At 34.7% G+C, this 19,688-nt stretch overlaps 1 protein-coding gene and 1 long non-coding RNA gene across 2 annotated transcripts; both read right to left on the reverse strand.

The window, feature by feature from the left end:
- Window positions 1-9,501: 9,501 nt before the first annotated feature.
- On the reverse strand, window positions 9,502-10,774 carry LOC135144448 (histone-lysine N-methyltransferase eggless-like). Its single transcript, XM_064076490.1, has 4 exons — window positions 10,593-10,774; window positions 10,045-10,480; window positions 9,793-9,995; window positions 9,502-9,745 (listed from the first exon to the last, which is right to left on the reverse strand). Exons 1-4 carry the CDS (start codon window positions 10,729-10,731, stop codon window positions 9,630-9,632), a joined length of 894 nt encoding a protein of 297 aa, XP_063932560.1. The 5' UTR covers window positions 10,732-10,774; the 3' UTR covers window positions 9,502-9,629.
- Window positions 10,775-11,877: 1,103 nt separating this feature from the next.
- Window positions 11,878-12,801, reverse strand: LOC135144450 (uncharacterized). Its single transcript, XR_010283143.1, has 2 exons — window positions 12,652-12,801; window positions 11,878-12,599 (listed from the first exon to the last, which is right to left on the reverse strand). It is a non-coding gene; the product is annotated as an uncharacterized LOC135144450 (long non-coding RNA).
- Between the last annotated feature and the right edge of the window lie 6,887 nt (window positions 12,802-19,688).

The following is a 19,688-nucleotide window of genomic DNA, read 5'->3' on the forward strand; positions in this document are numbered from 1 at the left end:
TCTGGACATGTTAAGTGGGTGCTGATGTCCTAACAGACCTACTCAGTTGGAAATTCACATCATTAGCAAAGAGAAGTGGTTAAGGTAGTAAAAACAAAATTAAGTTTCGCCACTTTCGCATTTAGCTTAAGTTGCCATGGATTTACGTATTTATTGGACAAACTAATTGGAGATTTTTAATGGTGTAATGGTCCAATTCAAGCGAAAATTGAAAATTTCAGCAAAAGTGATATACTTAGAAATTAAAAACGTCATTAATTGTTATAATTTTCGCATTTTGCTGACTAGGACATTTGGTTGATTTTAACGTGTGTGTCAAACTGTTGCTGCTTGCGTACAGTACGCATTATGCAGTACTTACTAAATTTTTTCGAAAACAAGCAAGTTTTGCAGTAAATAATGTATCTGAACGCAAAAATCGGTTTATTAATGTTTCAATAACCTAATACAAACTGCAATTTACATCTTAAACAAACAGGAGATACTAGGGAAGTAAGGGTGTAATTAATTGTAATAATTTTCGTATTTTGATGACCTTGACAGGTATCTTTGGTGCCAAACTGCCTGTTGCATGCATACGGTACGCATTTAACAGGCAGTTTCGCATGATTTTTATTTTTTCCTAAAATATTTCATCTCTAAAAAAAGGGATTTTAACAACAAAAGACTTTATATTACGCGTAAGAATATTCTGAGCAAGCTAAGTGTAAGTATTATGCAGTATATGTTTTGTTATTTAAAAAAAAGTATATTTCTACATTATGAATTGTGTCTGGACATGTTAAGTGGGTGCTGATGTCCTAACAGACCTACTCAGTCGGAAATTCACATCATTAGCAAAGAGAAGTGGTTAAGGTAGTAAAAACAAAATTAAGTTTCGCCACTTGCGCATTTAGCTTAAGTTGCCATGGATTTACGTATTTATTGGACAAACTAATTAGAGGTTTTTAATGGTGTAATGGTCCAATTCAAACGAAAACAAAAAATTTCAGCAAAAATGATATACTTAGGAATTAACAACTTCATTAATTGCCATAATTTTCTCATTTTGCTGACTATGACATTTTGATAAATTTTAACGTGTGTGTCAAACTGTTGCCGCTTGCGTACAGTACGCATTATGAAGTACATACTTAATTTTTTCGAAAACAAGCAACTTCTGCAGTAAATAATGTATCTGAACGTAATAATCGGTTTATTAATGTTTCTGTGAATACTACTGTGAATACATTGGAATTGGCCAAAACTAATTGAGGAGAATAAACTTGTCTAGCTTTATTGAAACGTCTTCTTGCGACGACAATCAGAGACTTACTTCGACTACATTCCAACGACATAAAACAAAGAGTAGGGAGCGAGACACCTGCATCCGCTTTGCAGCGTCTGACGTCATTCGTCTCCCAACAAAAACAAGCAAACTTTAAGTTCACAAATAAAAATACTTATTCTAACAGTTTCAAAAGCCTAATACAAACTGCAATTTACATCTTAAACAAACAGGAGATACTAGGGAATGAAGGGTGTAATTAATTGTAATAATTTTTGTATTTTGATGACCTTGAGAGGTATCTTTGGTGCTAAACTGCCTGTTGCATGCATACGGTACGCATTTAACAGGCAGTTTCGCATGATTTTTATTTTTTACTAAAATATTTCATCTCTAAAAAAAGGGAGTTTTAACAACAAAAACTTCTGAGCAAGCTAAGTGTAAGTATTATGCAGTATATGTTTTGTTATTTAAAAAAAAGTATATTTCTACATTATGAATTGTGTCTGGACATGTTAAGTGGGTGCTGATGTCCTAACAGACCTACTCAGTCGGAAATTCACATCATTAGCAAACAGAAGTGGTTAAGGAAGTAAAAACAAAATTAAGTTTCACCACTTTCGCATTTAGCTTAAGTTGCCATGGATTTACGTATTTATTGGACAAACTATTTAGAGGTTTTTAATGGTGCAATGGTCCAATTCAAGCGAAAACTTAAAATTTCAGCAAAAGTCATATACTTGGAAATTAAAAACGTCATTAATTGTCATAATTTTCTCATTTTGCTGACTTTGATATTTTGATAAATTTTAACGTGTGTGTCAAACTGTTGCCGCTTGCGTACAGTACGCATTATGCAGTACATACTTAATTTTTTCGAAAACTAGCAACTCTTCTGCAGTAAATAATGTAACTGAACGTAATAATCGGTTTATTAATGTTTCAAAAGCCTAATACAAACTGCAATTTACATCTTAAACAAACAGGAGATACTAGGGAAGTAAGGGTGTAATTGATTGTAATAATTTTCGTATTTTGATGACCGACCTTGACAGGTATTTTTGGTGCCAAACTGCCTGTTGCATGCATACGGTACGCATTTAACCGGCAGTTTCGCATAATTTTTATTTTTTCCTAAAATATGTCATCTCTAAAAAAGGGATTTTTAACAACAAAAGACTTTATGTTACTCGTAAGAATATTCTGAGCAAACTAAGTGTAAGTATTATGCTGTATATGTTTTTTTTATAAAAAAAAAAGAAAATTTCTGCTTTATGAATTGTGTCTGGACATGTTAAATGGATGCTGATGTCCTAACAGACCTACTCAGTCGGAAATTGACATCTTTAGCAAACAGAAGTGGTTAGGGAAGTAAAAACAAAATTAAGTTTCCCTACTTTCGCATTTTGCTTAAGTTGCCAGGGATTTACGTATTTATTGGACAAACTAATTGGAGATTTTTAATGGTGTAATACTCCAATTCAAGCGAAAATTGAAAATTTCCGCAAATGTGATACACTTAGAAATTAAAAACGTCATTAATTGTTATAATTTTCGCATTTTGCTGACTAGGACATTTGGTTGATTTTAACGTGTGTGTCAAACTGTTGCTGCTTGCGTACAGTACGCATTATGCAGTACTTACTAAATTTTTTCGAAAACAAGCAAGTTTTGCAGTAAATAATGTATCTGAACGTAAAAATCGGTTTATTAATGTTTCAATAACCTAATACAAACTGCAATTTACATCTTAAACAAACAGGAGATACTAGGGAAGTAAGGGTGTAATTGATTGTAATAATTTTCGTATTTTGATGACCGACCTTGACAGGTATCTTTGGTGCCAAACTGCCTGTTACATGCATACGGTACGCATTTAACAGGCAGTTTCGCATGATTTTTATTTTTTCCTAAAATATTTCATCGTTAAAAAAAGGGATTTTTAACAACAAAAGACTTTATATTACGCGTAAGAATATTCTGAGCAAGCTAAGTGTAAGTATTATGCTGGATATGTTTTGTTATTAAAAAAAAAAGAATATTTCTGCATTATGAATTGTGTATGGACATGTTAAATGGATGCTGATGTCCTAACAGACCCACTCAGTCGGAAATTGACATCTTTAGCAAACAGAAGTGGTTAGGGAATTAAAAACAAAATTAAGTTTCACTACTTTCGCATTTTGCTTAAGTTGCCAGGGATTTACGTATTTCTTGGACTAACTAATTAGAGGTTTTTAATGGTGTAAAAGTCCAATTCAAGCGAAAACTTAAAATTTCAGCAAAAGTGATATACTTAGAAATTAAAAACGTCATTAATTGTCAAAATTTTCTCATTTTGCTGACTGTGACATTTTGATAAATTTGAGCGTGCGTGTCAAATTGTTGCTGCTTGCGTACAGTACGCATAATGCAGTACTTACTTAATTTTTTCGAAAACAAGCAACTTCTGCAGTAAGTAATGTATTTGAACGTAATAATCGGTTTATTAATGTTTCAATAGCCTAATACAAACTGTAATTTACATCTTAAACAAACAGGAGATACTAGGGAAGTTAGGGTGTAATTAATTGGAATAATTTTCGTATTTTGATGACGTTGACAGGTATCTTTGGTGCTAAACTGCCTGTTGCATGCATACGGTACGTATTTAACATGCAGTTTCGCATGTTTTTTTTTCCTATAATATTTCATCATCAAAAAAATTGGTCTGAAGAGTTTAGACAGTACTTCCCTCGCTGTCGGAAACTTGACGACTGCATGCCTATCGTGTTTTTTTTACGCTTTCATTAATTTTTTTGAATCACCCTGTATATGCAAACCCAAAAAATATGAATGGAGTGATAGATCACAAATACAGACTGATCATATTTTGTACATTTTAGATATGATTTATTCGGCAAACTTTCGAGCTGACGTCATCAAATTTTTGGAGGGGATAAGCAAATATTTTTTGACTAAACATTTATTATGGTCTTTATGACCTTAAAACATCTGCAAGATTTCAGAGCATTCGGATTAAATCAATGAAATATATTTACGCATTCATTATTTTTTTTAGTCACCCTGTATATGCAAATCCAAAAAATATGAATGGAGTGATAAATTACAAGTACAGACTCATCATATTTTTACAGTTTAGATAGGATTTGTTCGGCAAACTTTCGAGCTGACGTCATCAATTTTTTGGAGGGGGTAAGCAAATATATTTTGACTAAACATTTATTATGCTCTTTATAACCTTAAAACATCTGCAAGATTTCAAAGCATTCGGTTTTGTAGTTTCTGAGTCAATCAGTAAAATAAATTTACGCATTCATTAATTTTTTTGAATCACCCTGTATATGCAAATCCAAAAAATATGAATGGAGTGATAGATCACAAGTACAGACTCATCATATTTTGTACATTTTAGATATGATTTATTCCACAAACTTTTGAGCTGACGTCATCAAGTTTTTGGAGGGGATAAGCAAATATTTTTTGACTAAAGATTTATGATGCTCTTTATAGCCTTAAAACATCTGCAACATTTCAAAGCATTCTGGTTAGCAGATTAAAAATTAAATTTCAAAATGTTGTTTTATAATTTTGATTTTTTTTCCAAAAATCTGGACGTTTCGGGTGAAAAGTCGATTCGGAGTTGTAAACTACATGTTAGGACTATGTTATTTTATACAATTGAAAACCCATTTACTATGTACAATTTTGAAGTGACGTCATCGCATTAGTGGTGGGGATGATTAGACAAATTTTGGTTAGCGTTTTACCATCTACATGATATTCTTAATATAAGTACAAAATTTCACAACAATCGGTCGAGTACTTTCGGAGATTATCTGTCTAATAAAAATCCGGGACGGCAGACGGACAGACGGACGGACAGACGGACGGACAGACGGACGGACAGACGGACGGACAGACGGACGGACAGACGGACAGACAGACGGAAATGGGAGACCTATTTCTTCGTCTTCTAGGGGTCATGAAAGATCGAGAAAACGTAAAAGTAGAGAGTCGGCCGACGGACTCGATTACAATACTTCCTTTGCTTACGTTCGGGAAGTAAAAAGGGATTTTTAACAACAAAAGGCTTCATATTACGCATAAGAATATTCTGAGCAAGTTAAATGTAAGTAGTCTGCAGTATGTGTTTAAAAAAAAAATTGGTCTAAAGAGTTTAGACAGTACTTCCCTCGCTGTCGGAAACTTGACGACTGCATGCCTATTGTGTTTTTTTTCTCATTACATTTTTGTAGTGGGAATTTAAAAAAAAATTGCGATGACGTCATCAACATTTTTGCAAGGACACGTATATCAGTTGGGATAGATGTAGTGCAATACTAAGAATAAAATTATTATATTCTCAAATTTTCGGGAAAATGAATTGGGTCGTTTGAATATTGATTTGTAATAATCAATAAAATAACGAAACAATTTACTCACGTATACCTACGTATCAGAGGCAACTAAAAATCGTGTATGTATAAACATTGTTAATTTAAGATGACAGGCGTAACAGCATACGTGAGAGCCAAACACAGAAACTGTAAACAAAACGACCGTCGGTTTTATTGCTTCGACTTCCGCTTATTATATAAAACATTGGGTTTTATTTTAATTCTTGACGGTGAAATTCACAATTGGTTGATTATAAACATGTCTATTTCGCATTCGCGGAACCAAGTGACCGCATAAAACAAATGCAGATCTGTAACGTTAAAGTCGATGTAAATAAGCGTGCTACCCTTATGTTTCAACCGAGTTTTTCCTTTAACAAATTTTGTGTCTACCAAATTGGGTTGGTTGGGGTGTAATACTAATAATAAGTGTTGCCTTTAATTTAATCAATAAAATAAATTGACTTCATTAATTTTTTTGAACCACCTCTTAAGAAAATCTAAAAAATATGAATGGAATGATAAATCACAAGTACAAACTCATCATATTTTTTGCATTTTAGATAGGATTTATTCAGGAAAATTTAAGGGTGACGTCATCAATTTTTTTAGGAGGGATGAACAAATACATTTTGAACAAAAGTTTACCATGCTTATAATAACTTTAAAATATTCCCAAGATTTCAAAGCATTCGGTTTTGTAATTCCTGATTAAATCGATAAAATAAATTCACGCCTTCATTAATTTTTTTCAGTCACCCTGCATATGCAAATCCAAAAATATGAATGGAATGATAAATCACAAGTACAGACTCATCATATTTTGTACATTTTAGATGCGATTTATTCGGAAAACTTTTGAGCTGACGTCATCAGTTTTTTGTAGAAGATAACCAAATATATTTTGACTAAAAATTTATTATGCTCTTTATAACCTTAAAACATCTGCAAGATTTCAAAGCATTCGGTTTTGTAGTTCCTGATTAAATCAATAAAATAAATTTACGCATTCATTAATTTTTTTGAGTCACCCTGTATATGCAAATCCAAAAAATATTAATGGAGTGATAGTTCACAAGTACAGACTCATCATATTTTGTACATTTTAGATATGATTTATTCCACAAACTTTTGAGCTGACGTCATCAAGTTTTTGGAGGGGATAAGCAAATATTTTTTGACTAAAGATTTATGATGCTCTTTATAGCCTTAAAACATCTGCAACATTTCAAAGCATTCTGGTTAGCAGATTAAAAATTAAATTTCAAAATGTTGTTTTATAATTTTGATTTTTTTTCCAAAAATCTGGACGTTTCGGGTGAAAAGTCGATTCAGAGTTGTAAACTACATGTGTAGGACTATGTTATTTTATACAATTGAAAACCCATTTACTATGTACAATTTTGAAGTGACGTCATCGCTTTAGTGGTGGGGATGATTCGACAAATTTTGGTTAGCGTTTTACCATCTACATGATATTCTTAATATAAGTACAAAATTTCACAACAATCGGTCGAGTACTTTCGGAGATTATCTGTCTAATAAAAATCCGTGACAACAGACGGACAGACGGACAGACGGACAGACGGACAGACGGACAGACGGACAGACAGACGGAAATGGGAGACCTATTTCTTCGTCTTCTAGGGGTCATGAAAGATCGAGAAAACGTAAAAGTAGCGAGTCGGCCGACGGACTCGATTACAATACTTCCTTTGCTTACGCTCGGGAAGTAAAAAGTATATTTCCACTTTATGAATTGTGTCTGGACATGTTAAGTGGGTGCTGATGTCCTAACAGACCCACTCAGGCGGAAATTGACATCTTTAGCAAACAGAAGTGATTAGGGAAGTAAAAACAAAATTTAGTTTCACTACTTTAGCATTTTGCTTAAATTGCCAGGGATTTACGTATTTATTGGACAAACTAATTAGAGGTTTTTAATGGTGTAATGGACCAATTCAAGCGAAAATTTAAAATTTCAGCAAGAGTGGCATACTTGGAAACTAAAAACGTCATTAATTGTCATAATTTTCGCATTTTGCTGACACTGTCAGGTAAATAAGTTTGTGCCAAAATGCCTGTTGCATGCATACGGTACGTATTTAACAGGCAGTTTCGCATGATTTGTATTTTTCCACAAAACTGTAAATCTAAAAAAAGCGGTTTTCTCTACTTTTACGTTTTCTCTACCTTCCGTGACACCTCCAGTACGAAGGTGTCCCGTTTCTGTCTGTCTGGCCGTCTGTCTGTACATCTGTCTGCGGTCCCGGATTTTTATGAATTATGATACAGATAATCTACGAGCCACCGATTGTTGTCAAATTTTGTATTTATATTAGGAATATCTTGTAGGTAATATTAATTCCCGCTTGAATTGGGCTATTGGAACATCGAAAACCATTAGCACACCCAGATACAATCTATCCCATAGAAATTCCTAGTTTTTTAAGCAAATACAGTATAATCAGCGTGCTTAGAATATTCTTATGAGTAACATAGAGTGTTTTGTTCTTAAAAATCACTTCCTTTTTGATTTAAAATTTTGGGGGAAAATAAATGTCATGCGAAACTCCCTGTTAAATGCGTACCGAACGCATACAACAGGTAGTTTGGCACACACTTTAGTCCCGGTCACTGTTAGCAAAATGCGAAATAAAGACAACAAATAATGCCTTTACTTCCCTAGTATTTTCTATTTGTTAAAGGTTTCAATTTCCGCTTGACTTGGGCTATTGGAACATCTAAAACCACTTTGAATTTCCAGATACAAACAATTGTGTCGAAATGTTTTATTTTTTAAAAAAGTAATTCTAGGGGTGACGTACTTAGAATATTCTTATACGTAACACAAATCCTTTTGTTTTTTGGATTTACAATTTTGTTGAAACTTACCGCAAACTTTATTAATTATAACATTTTAAATATAAATGCCAAAGTACCTTTTAAATATAATTAAATTTTGTTTGGCCATCTATCGTCGAGGGGCTGAACTATGCCGTATTTTCCTTATGTGCGAAACTGACTAATTTATGCGTTTGATCTACTACAGTGTTGCCATAGTGTGCCGACCGTGCCAAAGTTCCGGGATTATATACATATATACCTGTATGTACCACTTCGTAAGAATGTGCAAAGTTCACAACAAACTTCGCAGAAGTGGTGGTGTAAGAATTTTCATATTAATGAGTATCCACAAACATACCATAAACAGTTGTGTTCTTTCAAGGTGAGTTTCCGGTAACTCACATCACTTAATGATTGTTGAAGAGGCTGGAATACAGGGGAGATGTGTTGTGGAAGTTTGTTTAAAAGAACACCTTAGCAAATTTTTCATTTCAAATAAAATAGTGTTTCACAGTTGGTTCTTGCACTCGTATCGAAATAATCTGTAGTAAATAGTTTCCGAAACACACTTTGGAATTATATTGATGTGGGATTTATACAATTCCCAAATTGACGTCTCACAGAGCCAAACAAATACATATGTCAAACAATACTGATTTAGTTGCAGCAACCTTTTAGTGAAAATTGTAAATAAATTGTATTCTGTGAAAACTATTAAAAATAATAAGCAAAATATTTATGTTCCTGAGGTTGTTTTTTATTTTTTTGTGAGTGATTTAAAAATATTAAGAGTGAAATAAAAATTTTGCAATTCACTTGTGGATAACAACTTATTTGTCAGACTTGTTAAGGATTTAATAAACGCAGTTTAAAACGTCAAAATTGAATAAAAATGTTTTGCTTGAATATATTAATAATTTATAAGAAAGAAAAAAGTGGCCAATGTCACTAGTACATGCCACCCATTTTTATTTTTGTGTACCCGTTCCGCAAATATTGCTGAAGTTTCGTTACTGATCTACTGTGGTGATAACAGAGTGTCTCCTGGCGATGTACTAATTTTAATCGTAATAACACAAATAAAATAAATTATTTATTAAAAATAGAACAAACTGTCAACAACCTCTAAAACTTGCAAGACCTTTATAAAGTGTCACACACTTACAATATTTAGAAAACCACACGTACAAGATAGAAACGTCAACTTTTATAACGACGCCATGTTGGTATTCTGAAAAGTGTCATAAAAAAACGTGTTAGTCATACCACGTAACTTACCATTGGGTCTCATTTCGTACACGACCAAATCACCCTTTTCGAAGTCCGTTATTGCTTGATATAACCCGTGTAAAAAGTACCTCACGATGTGCTTATTTTCCTCAGGTACGTCGTCCCAAGCCCTCGGACTTTGATAACACAGAAGCCACACTTCATCCGGCTTCACGTAAGCCCAGTCGCCGTCGTCGAAAACCACCAAATATCTACAACCAATCGCGACATTACACGCGCCGAGTCGTTACTTTGACAGACCTTTGTAGGTTCTGGTTGGTTGGAAATTCCATAACCACGCCCTTTTCGTGCTTGCGTCGTCCTCGTGACAGTTCGCCGGTGGTCGATAGTTGTTTTTTCAAAGCCACGACACGGCTGCCAACCTCTAGGACTCGGGTGGGCGGTTCAGGGTAGGCTATGTTTTTTTTGGTGGTTATTATGTCGTTGAAGGTTTGGTTGTCGGCGAGGTGGACGACGTCTTCGCCGACGTGGATAAGTTTGGCTTTTACCCACTTTTTGTTGTTTTTGTTGGGGGTGAGGTAGGTTTCCATGAGTTCGAATTTGGGGGGTTTGGGGTCCAGGGTGCTGCCGAACGGGAACATGGATTCGACAGCAGACTCGGTTTTTAGGGAGTTGAGGGCTAGGGGTAAGGGTTTGGGCATGGGTCGTAGGGGAGCAATGTGTTCCACTTGGAGGTCTAAGCAAGTAGTTCAAGTTGAACAAATACAAATTAGTAAATGGTAGTGCCGTTTTCACGCTTGAAAAACCCGTGTGTAACTGTAAAATATTTCTGCGCATGTGCTACTTACCCGGGCACTGAATTAGTTTTTTCAGCAGGTCTAGCGTCTCCCGGTGGTCACGCCTGTGGTATTCTATTGTCTTAGGTGGAGACCAATGCCACTTTTTGGTGGTTTCGTTGAAGCTCAAATTTCTTTCTTCAGGGTCCATTATCTGATTCTTAGTAACAGCAACAAAAAAAATTGACGGAAGAAATGTGACTTTCGGAACATTGACAAACAAGGTGTGTTGATTTTTTGTTTTTATAATGGTGTCGTTGCTTTGGTAACGGGTGCCATTGTAACTATGATTATTTTTCAATCAAGGATTAACTTGAAAAGTAACTAAATTCCAGGTTATGTTTGTTTTTTGTGCATTAAGTTTTCGAAACTTAAGGTGTTGCGTTTATTGAATGTCTATACTGCTAGGAAACAATCAGTTGAAGGAAAAAATAACAAATTGGAAAATTTATTTCTGATTTATACAGGGTCATTATAAAATACTGTAGTCAACTCACCTATGAAAAACGTTTAAGGGCTTTGTCATGAATTACACCTTGGAAAGTCGATTGGAGTTGAACAGAATAAATCATCTGGTCTGTTTTGCAAAGAAGCAATAATTTTTCAAATAATGAAATCCAAAAAGTGAGGTTAAGTTTGTCGAAACCAATGAACACGGTAATTATTTAAAAAATTACATTTTTATAGGTACCCTGAAGGTAAAAATTGTGAAAAATCACGTAATGGACAATGGCAGAGCAAGTCTTATAACAGTTAACGAACACTATGAGTACCTAATGAGTTTTTGCAGTAAATAATTTTGCCAAAGTTGTGATCCCGCGAAAGTTCTGTTTGTAAATTGTAAGGAATCGTCAAAATATTGGTGCAGACATGGTTTGTGACCGGTGCTTTTCTCTTGAAAAAACACAACTGAAAGCCTTGATCTTCATCCCTACAATAGGTGAAAACTGCTATGTCCAAACATTACCTTCAGCTTTGCAGTTTCTAGATATCTGAAACATGCCAGATCTGCATAACAGGAATGTCAAAGAGGTTCTACCCAAAACACGCCCACATGGCCATCCTAATATCAAGATTTTTCAAAATTTCTATAACAAAAAAGATGAAAAAACCAATAAAATTTCAGGAGCATAGTGTTAAGAGTTCTGTAGATGATTATGAGATCTCTTGAAACAACAGAATGTTTAATAAAGATTTTTAACTTTCCTAATAGTAAAATTACAATTATTACTAAACAGTAAGTTGAAGTAAGTTTTAAATTAAGAAAATGCAACTAACACCGAAAGAAAAATGAAAGTTACTGAAAATAAAAAACTTTATTGCAGTACCTACATACACTTTCTACATCTAATTTTGTTTATTGATCACATTCATTTACTTGAAAAAGTATCAGGCCTATGAATCGTCGTCTGGAAACAGCTAACCACACACCAACCTTCATTGCGTGTGATGGTGTTTCTTCAAAAGCGTGAGTATTTTCTATACACCAAATTCTGAAGTTCTGTCAGTTGACATAATAGCCTAACAGATGAAACCAGGCTTCATCAGAAAAGAACGACAAATCGAGAATCCCGTTATCGTCCATATCAGCTTGAAACCAACTACAATAGCCAACGCGGCAAGGAAAATCAGCTGGTTGCAGCTCCTGAACCAACAAAATCTTGTATGGATGCATATGTAACTTCTCTTTTACGATTTTCTGACATGGGCTGTATGGTACTCCGGACAGTAAAGATTTTTGACAAAGCTTTATTCGGACTTTGTTCCATTCTCATCCTTAAATCTTCAACAACGTCTTCACTAACTTGAGGTCTCCCCGTCGGTTTTCACTTAGAAATGCTACCAGTGTCGTTAAATCTGGCCATAATTCGCCATATAGCGTCTTCAAAGATTCTTCATCAATGACAACAGAACATTTCACTAGATACTCGTTTTTAGACGCCTCCACAGAGTACACTCCATCCCCATCCTCATTTAACACCCCATTACGGTAATAGGCATGATGATTGCGCCAAAGAACTAAAAAAATCATTTGTAACACTAACCATAGTTATTCCTCTCTGTTCATTACCTGAGATTATTCCACAATGATCTGTAGTTTTGATAAAAACTGTTTTTTGAGACACTTATTAAAGTTCTAACAATGGGGAAGACAGCAAAAATGAAAACAAGACAAGTCAATTAACGCACAAAGTGAGGGAAAACGTACCAGTACAAACGAAAAAATTATTGACATCTGACAGAATTAATAATGTCTGTGCTAATCAGCGTTGCCACGCCGTTTTACTTACTATCGGTAGATTTCTTGGATAATTTTCGGTAAATTTCGGCATTTTTTCGGTAGATCGGTTTTTTGTGATAGAAAAGGTATTACACATAAATAATAGGTACGTTTTTTTTTTTATCATATATGAAGAAGGTAGAAATATTTTGTTATTAAAAAGAAACAAATAAAAAACAAATATTAACATAGATCATTTAAAAAAATATATCTATGAGTAAGCATGCTAAAGGTAGTAGGAACATTTTGTTAAAAATAAAAACACAATGAAACTATAATATTCCCCTTAATTATTGCCTCAGGTGCTGAACTGTTTCGGGGATATACTGAATTTTGTCTAACTAATTAAAAAAAAATCCCCTTTTAATTATAACGCGCTTAAAAAGAATAGATATTTGGCGCTATCTGTAAAAATGTATAGTGGTTACGCTGGTGCGTAATAGAGGGAACTAAACAAATCCGCAGAACTAAATCTATACTGAAAAAAATATTAAGAAATAAAATTATATAAAAAAAATTATTGAAAATTTATAAATACATTAAAAATAAATTCTTGAATTATCGTAGACTTTTCGGTAGACAGAGCCCAAAATCGGTAGATCTACCGAAAATTCGGTAGAAGTGGCAACACTGGTGCTAATGTCAACTAATGTGGCGCTAAAAATAAAAATTCCAATATTAGTGTAATCCTTTCCACAAAACTGAAAAAGGCGGCACAAAATGTCACCAAAATCATGGCCTTCTTCGACTACAATATTTTATAATGACCCTGTATAAGATATACAAAAGAGGCGTTCTTACCTCCATATCCGTATATGAGTGGGTACTCGTAGTTTGTTGTTACCTCCAACAGCGTTGTCAAGTTTATACACAAGCTATCCTCTTTTACGTATATAGCTATTTCACACCAAATTAGATATCTTGATTTCGTGCGATCATTCAAAGAAAGTGTTTAATTATATTGCTGAATTTTTTGGATATTTTTGGTAAAAATTGCAAAATGATTCCATTTTTTTTATAGGAATAGCAAGACATCATCCTAGAAATGCATAAAAAAGTCGATCGAAGGTTATTTCGACAGAACTTTCCTCGCCTCTGAAGTACAATCAACTCCAGCTTTTTTGAAAATTATTTGATTTTGCGAATTTTACTTTTTACTTTCCAAACGTAAGGACGTATTGTAAACGGGTCCGTCGGCTGAGTCTCTACTTATACGTTTTCTCGATATTTTATAACCCATAGAGTACGAAAAAATGGATCTCCCGTTTCGGTGTGTGTGTCTGTCGGCCGTCCGTGACGATTTTTGTTAGACAGATAATCTCCGAAAGTACTGGACCGATTATTGTGAGTGAAATTTTGTACTTATATTAGGAATATCATGTTGATGGTAAAACGCTAACCAAACTTTGTCTAGTCATCCCCACCAACAATGTGATGATGACACTGTGATAACCCAAACTTCCCGCCTTGAGATTTGACCTTGAAAACAGTTTGAAAGGCCCGCAAAAAATTTAAAAATTCAAAGTTTGGCCTTGGCTATGATCGTCTAACAAATAGGAACCTACGTTGTGTTTTTTTTTTTTTTTTTGTTTTTGAAAAATGGCGGGAAGACGTTCTTTCATACAAGTGCATACACTGTCGAGAGCGCAAGAAATAATAGACAAAAATTGTTTTGGAGGGGGGGAAACGGCACCACCCTCACAGGGGGAAATACGCTGCGAAGATTTACCCCTCAGCGCAAAAACCCCCTTGGTTTTATTCCCGGACGACATTTTATCACATTTCAAACCCCTTAAGATATGTGAAAGAAAAACACTCGCGAATTGACAGACATACACACACGAAAAACGAACAAACGGAAATTCTGTACATCTGTTTGGAATCAATGCAAATATTTGAATATCACAAATTTAATAAAACAAAGCAAAAACTGAATCAAGTAACTGGATGCAAATACACAAGTTATTACAGGCGTGTGGCGGCCGATCTCCCTTTCCCTTTTTTTTTTGTTACGGCAGTTAACAGGAGCACAAGAAAAGTACCCCTGGAGCGTTGTAGCATAAGCGGAGTCTGAGCTACCGGTCTGGAACTGTTCTCCCTCCGCGACGATGATTCTATCTATCGCAAAGCCTACCCCACACGCATATCCCATGACGAACTTTGCCCTGCGGAACTAGGCCATTACGGTCGTCCAACCCGCAAAGATCTCGACTATTGGGCCAAATCGAGAAATTCACAACGTCGGCGGCCGCCCCCTGAATCTATCCAAACCTGTGGACTTGTACAGGTGGCGCGATAAATCTCGCCAGCTCGACTAGGAACCAAACCTCGCTTCTGCCACGTTTTCTGTGTCATTTAACCTCAATTCCATTTTAAAACATTCAATCTCTTATAACTCTGATGTTAACAACAACTGAACAAGTGTTAAAGTTTCAAAGAGCAATAAACAACATTTAAATTCGCCATACAATCTTGTGAAATCTTAAACAACAAATAATTCTTATGTGGGATTAAAGTTGGACATCAAATAATTTATATGATAGAAAACATTCATCAACAAAGTATTTACAAAACAAAACTTAGCAAGGATTTATGAGACGAAAGATCTGGTGTGAAATAAACTTGTACAAATGGAAACATTATGTGAGGTTAAAACTGTAGAACATGAAATTTACGTTCAATTAAATTTATACAACAAATAAAATTACTGGGGTTAAGATTGTGAGATTAAGAAATATAGTATGATGTGAAAAATTGCAGAGTTAACATAATTTACAGGAGATTAATATTTGCCACACTTTATCAACAGTTCAAACAAAGAGTTTACATTATGCCAAATTATATCATTAAGTGATTGGTTACTTCAGAAATAATTTACTTTGAGAGTTTAAAATACTACGAACTGGTTACCCCAACAAAACACATAAACAAACAAACACAAAAATATCCAATCATCGCTCCGAGGGAAAAAGCGTCTCGGTGATGTAAATCCCAAATCGTTGCGAGGAAAAAGCGTCTCGGTAACGTGAATTTTCTGTAGCGTTGGGGGCATGCCTTAATTAATTAATCAATCTGGCGTTGCGAAACATGCCCCGATGAATTAATCGTGATAACGATGATAACCACCTGAGGGGAGAAAATATCATAACCCCCCGCCAGTCCGCAGTATAATGAACTTGTTTAACTGCCGTAAATGAACTATTAGCAATCTTGTGTGAAGAATTTAGAAGTGTTATAATGTAACACTGACGTATATGCATCCAGAGACCTATTCGTAATTAAACATAAGGTGTTTTTCCTGACTAAGTGAATTTCATGAAATCTTCTAGCAAATGGTTAATTTAAATAATCCTGATTGTTAAATTGTGTTTGCTCTAGCTGAGTATTAAGAAAACTGACTTGATTGGTGAATTTACAAACAAAGAAACAGATTCACAACACGTGTTCGCGTCCGACCGGAAGTCTGCAATTTTCGATTAAAAGGGCGCAAGAATTTACCGCGCGGGTTGGGGACAACTGCATCATTATGAAAAATACGTTTGATCGTCGTTAAACAAAGGCTTCCTCCCGTTTTATTAACTACCAAACCAACTAATTTAAACCTAGCGCTTACCACGTGGTCACACACACACAGCCACATTCGTAATGAATCTACCATGCGGTTTTTCTACCAACCCTCTAACTGAAATTACCCTAGCGCTACGTGCTGCCACCTACTCAAAGATCATGCAAACTAACTCCTAAGCGCTACGTGCATTAGACCATCCATGCATATTTGGTTGCCTATGTTTAAGGATTTCCTTTTTGTGATTGAACTCTTTTTTTTTTCAAATTAAAATTATTCAAATGTGATTTCGCGCCGTTGTCAATTAATTCAGCGCGAAAAGTTTGATTTAAATTCGGTCACCACAGTCGCCCCCAAGTGTTTTCAGAGTGAAGCTTGCGAAACGAGGGAGACACTTCCTTCTTTATATTACGCGTAAGAATATTCTGAGCAAGCTAAGTGTAAGTATTATGCAGTATATGTTTTGTTATTTAAAAAAAAGTATATTTCTACATTATGAATTGTGTCTGGACATGTTAAGTGGGTGCTGATGTCCTAACAGACCTACTCAGTCGGAAATTCACATCATTAGCAAAGAGAAGTGGTTAAGGTAGTAAAAACAAAATTAAGTTTCGCCACTTTCGCATTTAGCTTAAGTTGCCATGGATTTACGTATTTATTGGACAAACTAATTAGAGGTTTTTAATGGTGTAATGGTCCAATTCAAACGAAAACAAAAAATTTCAGCAAAAATGATATACTTAGGAATTAACAACTTCATTAATTGCCATAATTTTCTCATTTTGCTGACTATGACATTTTGATAAATTTTAACGTGTGTGTCAAACTGTTGCCGCTTGCGTACAGTACGCATTATGAAGTACATACTTAATTTTTTCGAAAACAAGCAACTTCTGCAGTAAATAATGTATCTGAACGTAATAATCGGTTTATTAATGTTTCTGTGAATACTACTGTGAATACATTGGAATTGGCCAAAACTAATTGAGGAGAATAAACTTGTCTAGCTTTATTGAAACGTCTTCTTGCGACGACAATCAGAGACTTACTTCGACTACATTCCAACGACATAAAACAAAGAGTAGGGAGCGAGACACCTGCATCCGCTTTGCAGCGTCTGACGTCATTCGTCTCCCAACAAAAACAAGCAAACTTTAAATTCACAAATAAAAATACCAGTGGCGGCTCGTCATATGAGGCAAGTGAGGCGGCGCCTCACAGCATATATCTTAAGAACAGATTGACTTAATTTATAATTATAAAAGAGCTTTCAATGCATTTTTAGTTACAAAAATATGTTGAATTGGTAAATCTGTAGATTATTTTTTATTTTTTACACTTTCTGCGGACATTTTCCGTTGAATACTGTACGATTTATGCCCCGAATTCTTTAACTGAAGCGGCCAGAGCGTCGGTTCACTAGAGCCAATGAAGCCCAATCACAGACACGGATTTCCATGACTCAGCTGCTATACTCCTATACATGAATTCGCTCGGAACTGAGGCGATATCTTCGACGCTTCTCGGCCAATTTCGGCGGACCCATTAAACCATTTTCCAATTTATTTTACAGAATGGAAGGGGTGCAGGGTGCGTGGGTAATTAGCATAAACGTGAATAAAAGTCCAGGAGTTGGTGTTTCGTGTTTTTGTCTCTTTCATAGGTACAGGGTACAGGTGAGTGAAAAATGAATCCCGAGTACGATATTGTCATGTTGCTTCTTGAAACGCCGTTTTCACGACGAACCGAGTTAGAACGTCGGTAAATTTTGCTAAATATCGAACAGTCAAAACCGTTAACTTCCATTGATAAGCGACAATGTCATCAGTACTCCAGGTCTTTTAAACCAGCCTGGTACGAAACATAAACGGCTCTGCCGTAGCCGTAATATTTATGCTGAAAGTCTATATTGTTGCCCGTGTCTACTCTTAGGCAATGTAAAAAACACATGGACGACGTCTCCGGGATATAACGATTTAAAGAATTTCATTCGAAGTGCAAAGTTACATAAAAGTTCCAAAGTACACATTAAAAATTTCATGGGCTTAAAAGATTTAGAAAGGAACACAACTATTGCTGAATCCCTCCAAGAAAGTGCTAGTTTAAACAAAATTTTGACTTGTAAAAACATTGTTGATTAAATGTGTTATGGGTGTTAATATTATTATTATTATTACTATTATTAGGACCCACTACTGACTGGGAAATGAACGGTATTCAGGCAAGACTTCTATCATTACTAACTACTAAAACCAAGTAATATGCATTAATCACATTAATTTAATTAATTTTATTATTGATAATATTATTGTCAAACTTCTATCATCGCCTCACCACATCAGACAGTCACGAGCCGCCACTGAAAAATACTTATTCTAACAGTTTCAAAAGCCTAATACAAACTGCAATTTACATCTTAAACAAACAGGAGATACTAGGGAATGAAGGGTGTAATTAATTGTAATAATTTTTGTATTTTGATGACCTTGAGAGGTATCTTTGGTGCTAAACTGCCTGTTGCATGCATACGGTACGCATTTAACAGGCAGTTTCGCATGATTTTTATTTTTTACTAAAATATTTCATCTCTAAAAAAAGGGAGTTTTAACAACAAAAACTTCTGAGCAAGCTAAGTGTAAGTATTATGCAGTATATGTTTTGTTATTTAAAAAAAAGTATATTTCTACATTATGAATTGTGTCTGGACATGTTAGGTGGGTGCTGATGTCCTAACAGACCTACTCAGTCGGAAATTCACATCATTAGCAAACAGAGGTGGTTAAGGAAGTAAAAACAAAATTAAGTTTCACTACTTTCGCATTTAGTTTTAAGTTGCCATGGATTTACGTATTTATTGGACAAACTAATTAGAGGTTTTTAATGGTGTAATGGTCCAATTCAAGCGAAAACTTAAAATTTCAGCAAAAGTGATATACTTAGAAATTAAAAACGTCATTAATTGTCATAATTTTCTCATTTTGCACACTATGACATTTTGATAAATTTTAACGTGTGTGTCAAACTGTTGCCGCTTGCGTACAGTACGCATTATGCAGTACATACTTAATTTTTTCGAAAACAAGCAACTCTTCTGCAGTAAATAATGTATTTGACCGTAATAATCGGTTTATTAATGTTTCAATAGCCTAATACAAACTGTAATTTACATTTTAAACAAACAGGAGATACTAGGGAAGTAAGGGTGTAATTAATTGTAATAATTTTCGTATTTTGATGACCTTGACAGGTATCTTTGGTGCCA

This window comes from Zophobas morio, unplaced genomic scaffold (assembly GCF_036711695.1).
Source record: "Zophobas morio isolate AGI-343-1 ecotype UQ-CSIRO unplaced genomic scaffold, CSIRO_AGI_Zmor_V1 ptg000100l, whole genome shotgun sequence".
In the NCBI taxonomy this organism is placed as follows: domain Eukaryota; kingdom Metazoa; phylum Arthropoda; class Insecta; order Coleoptera; family Tenebrionidae; genus Zophobas; species Zophobas morio.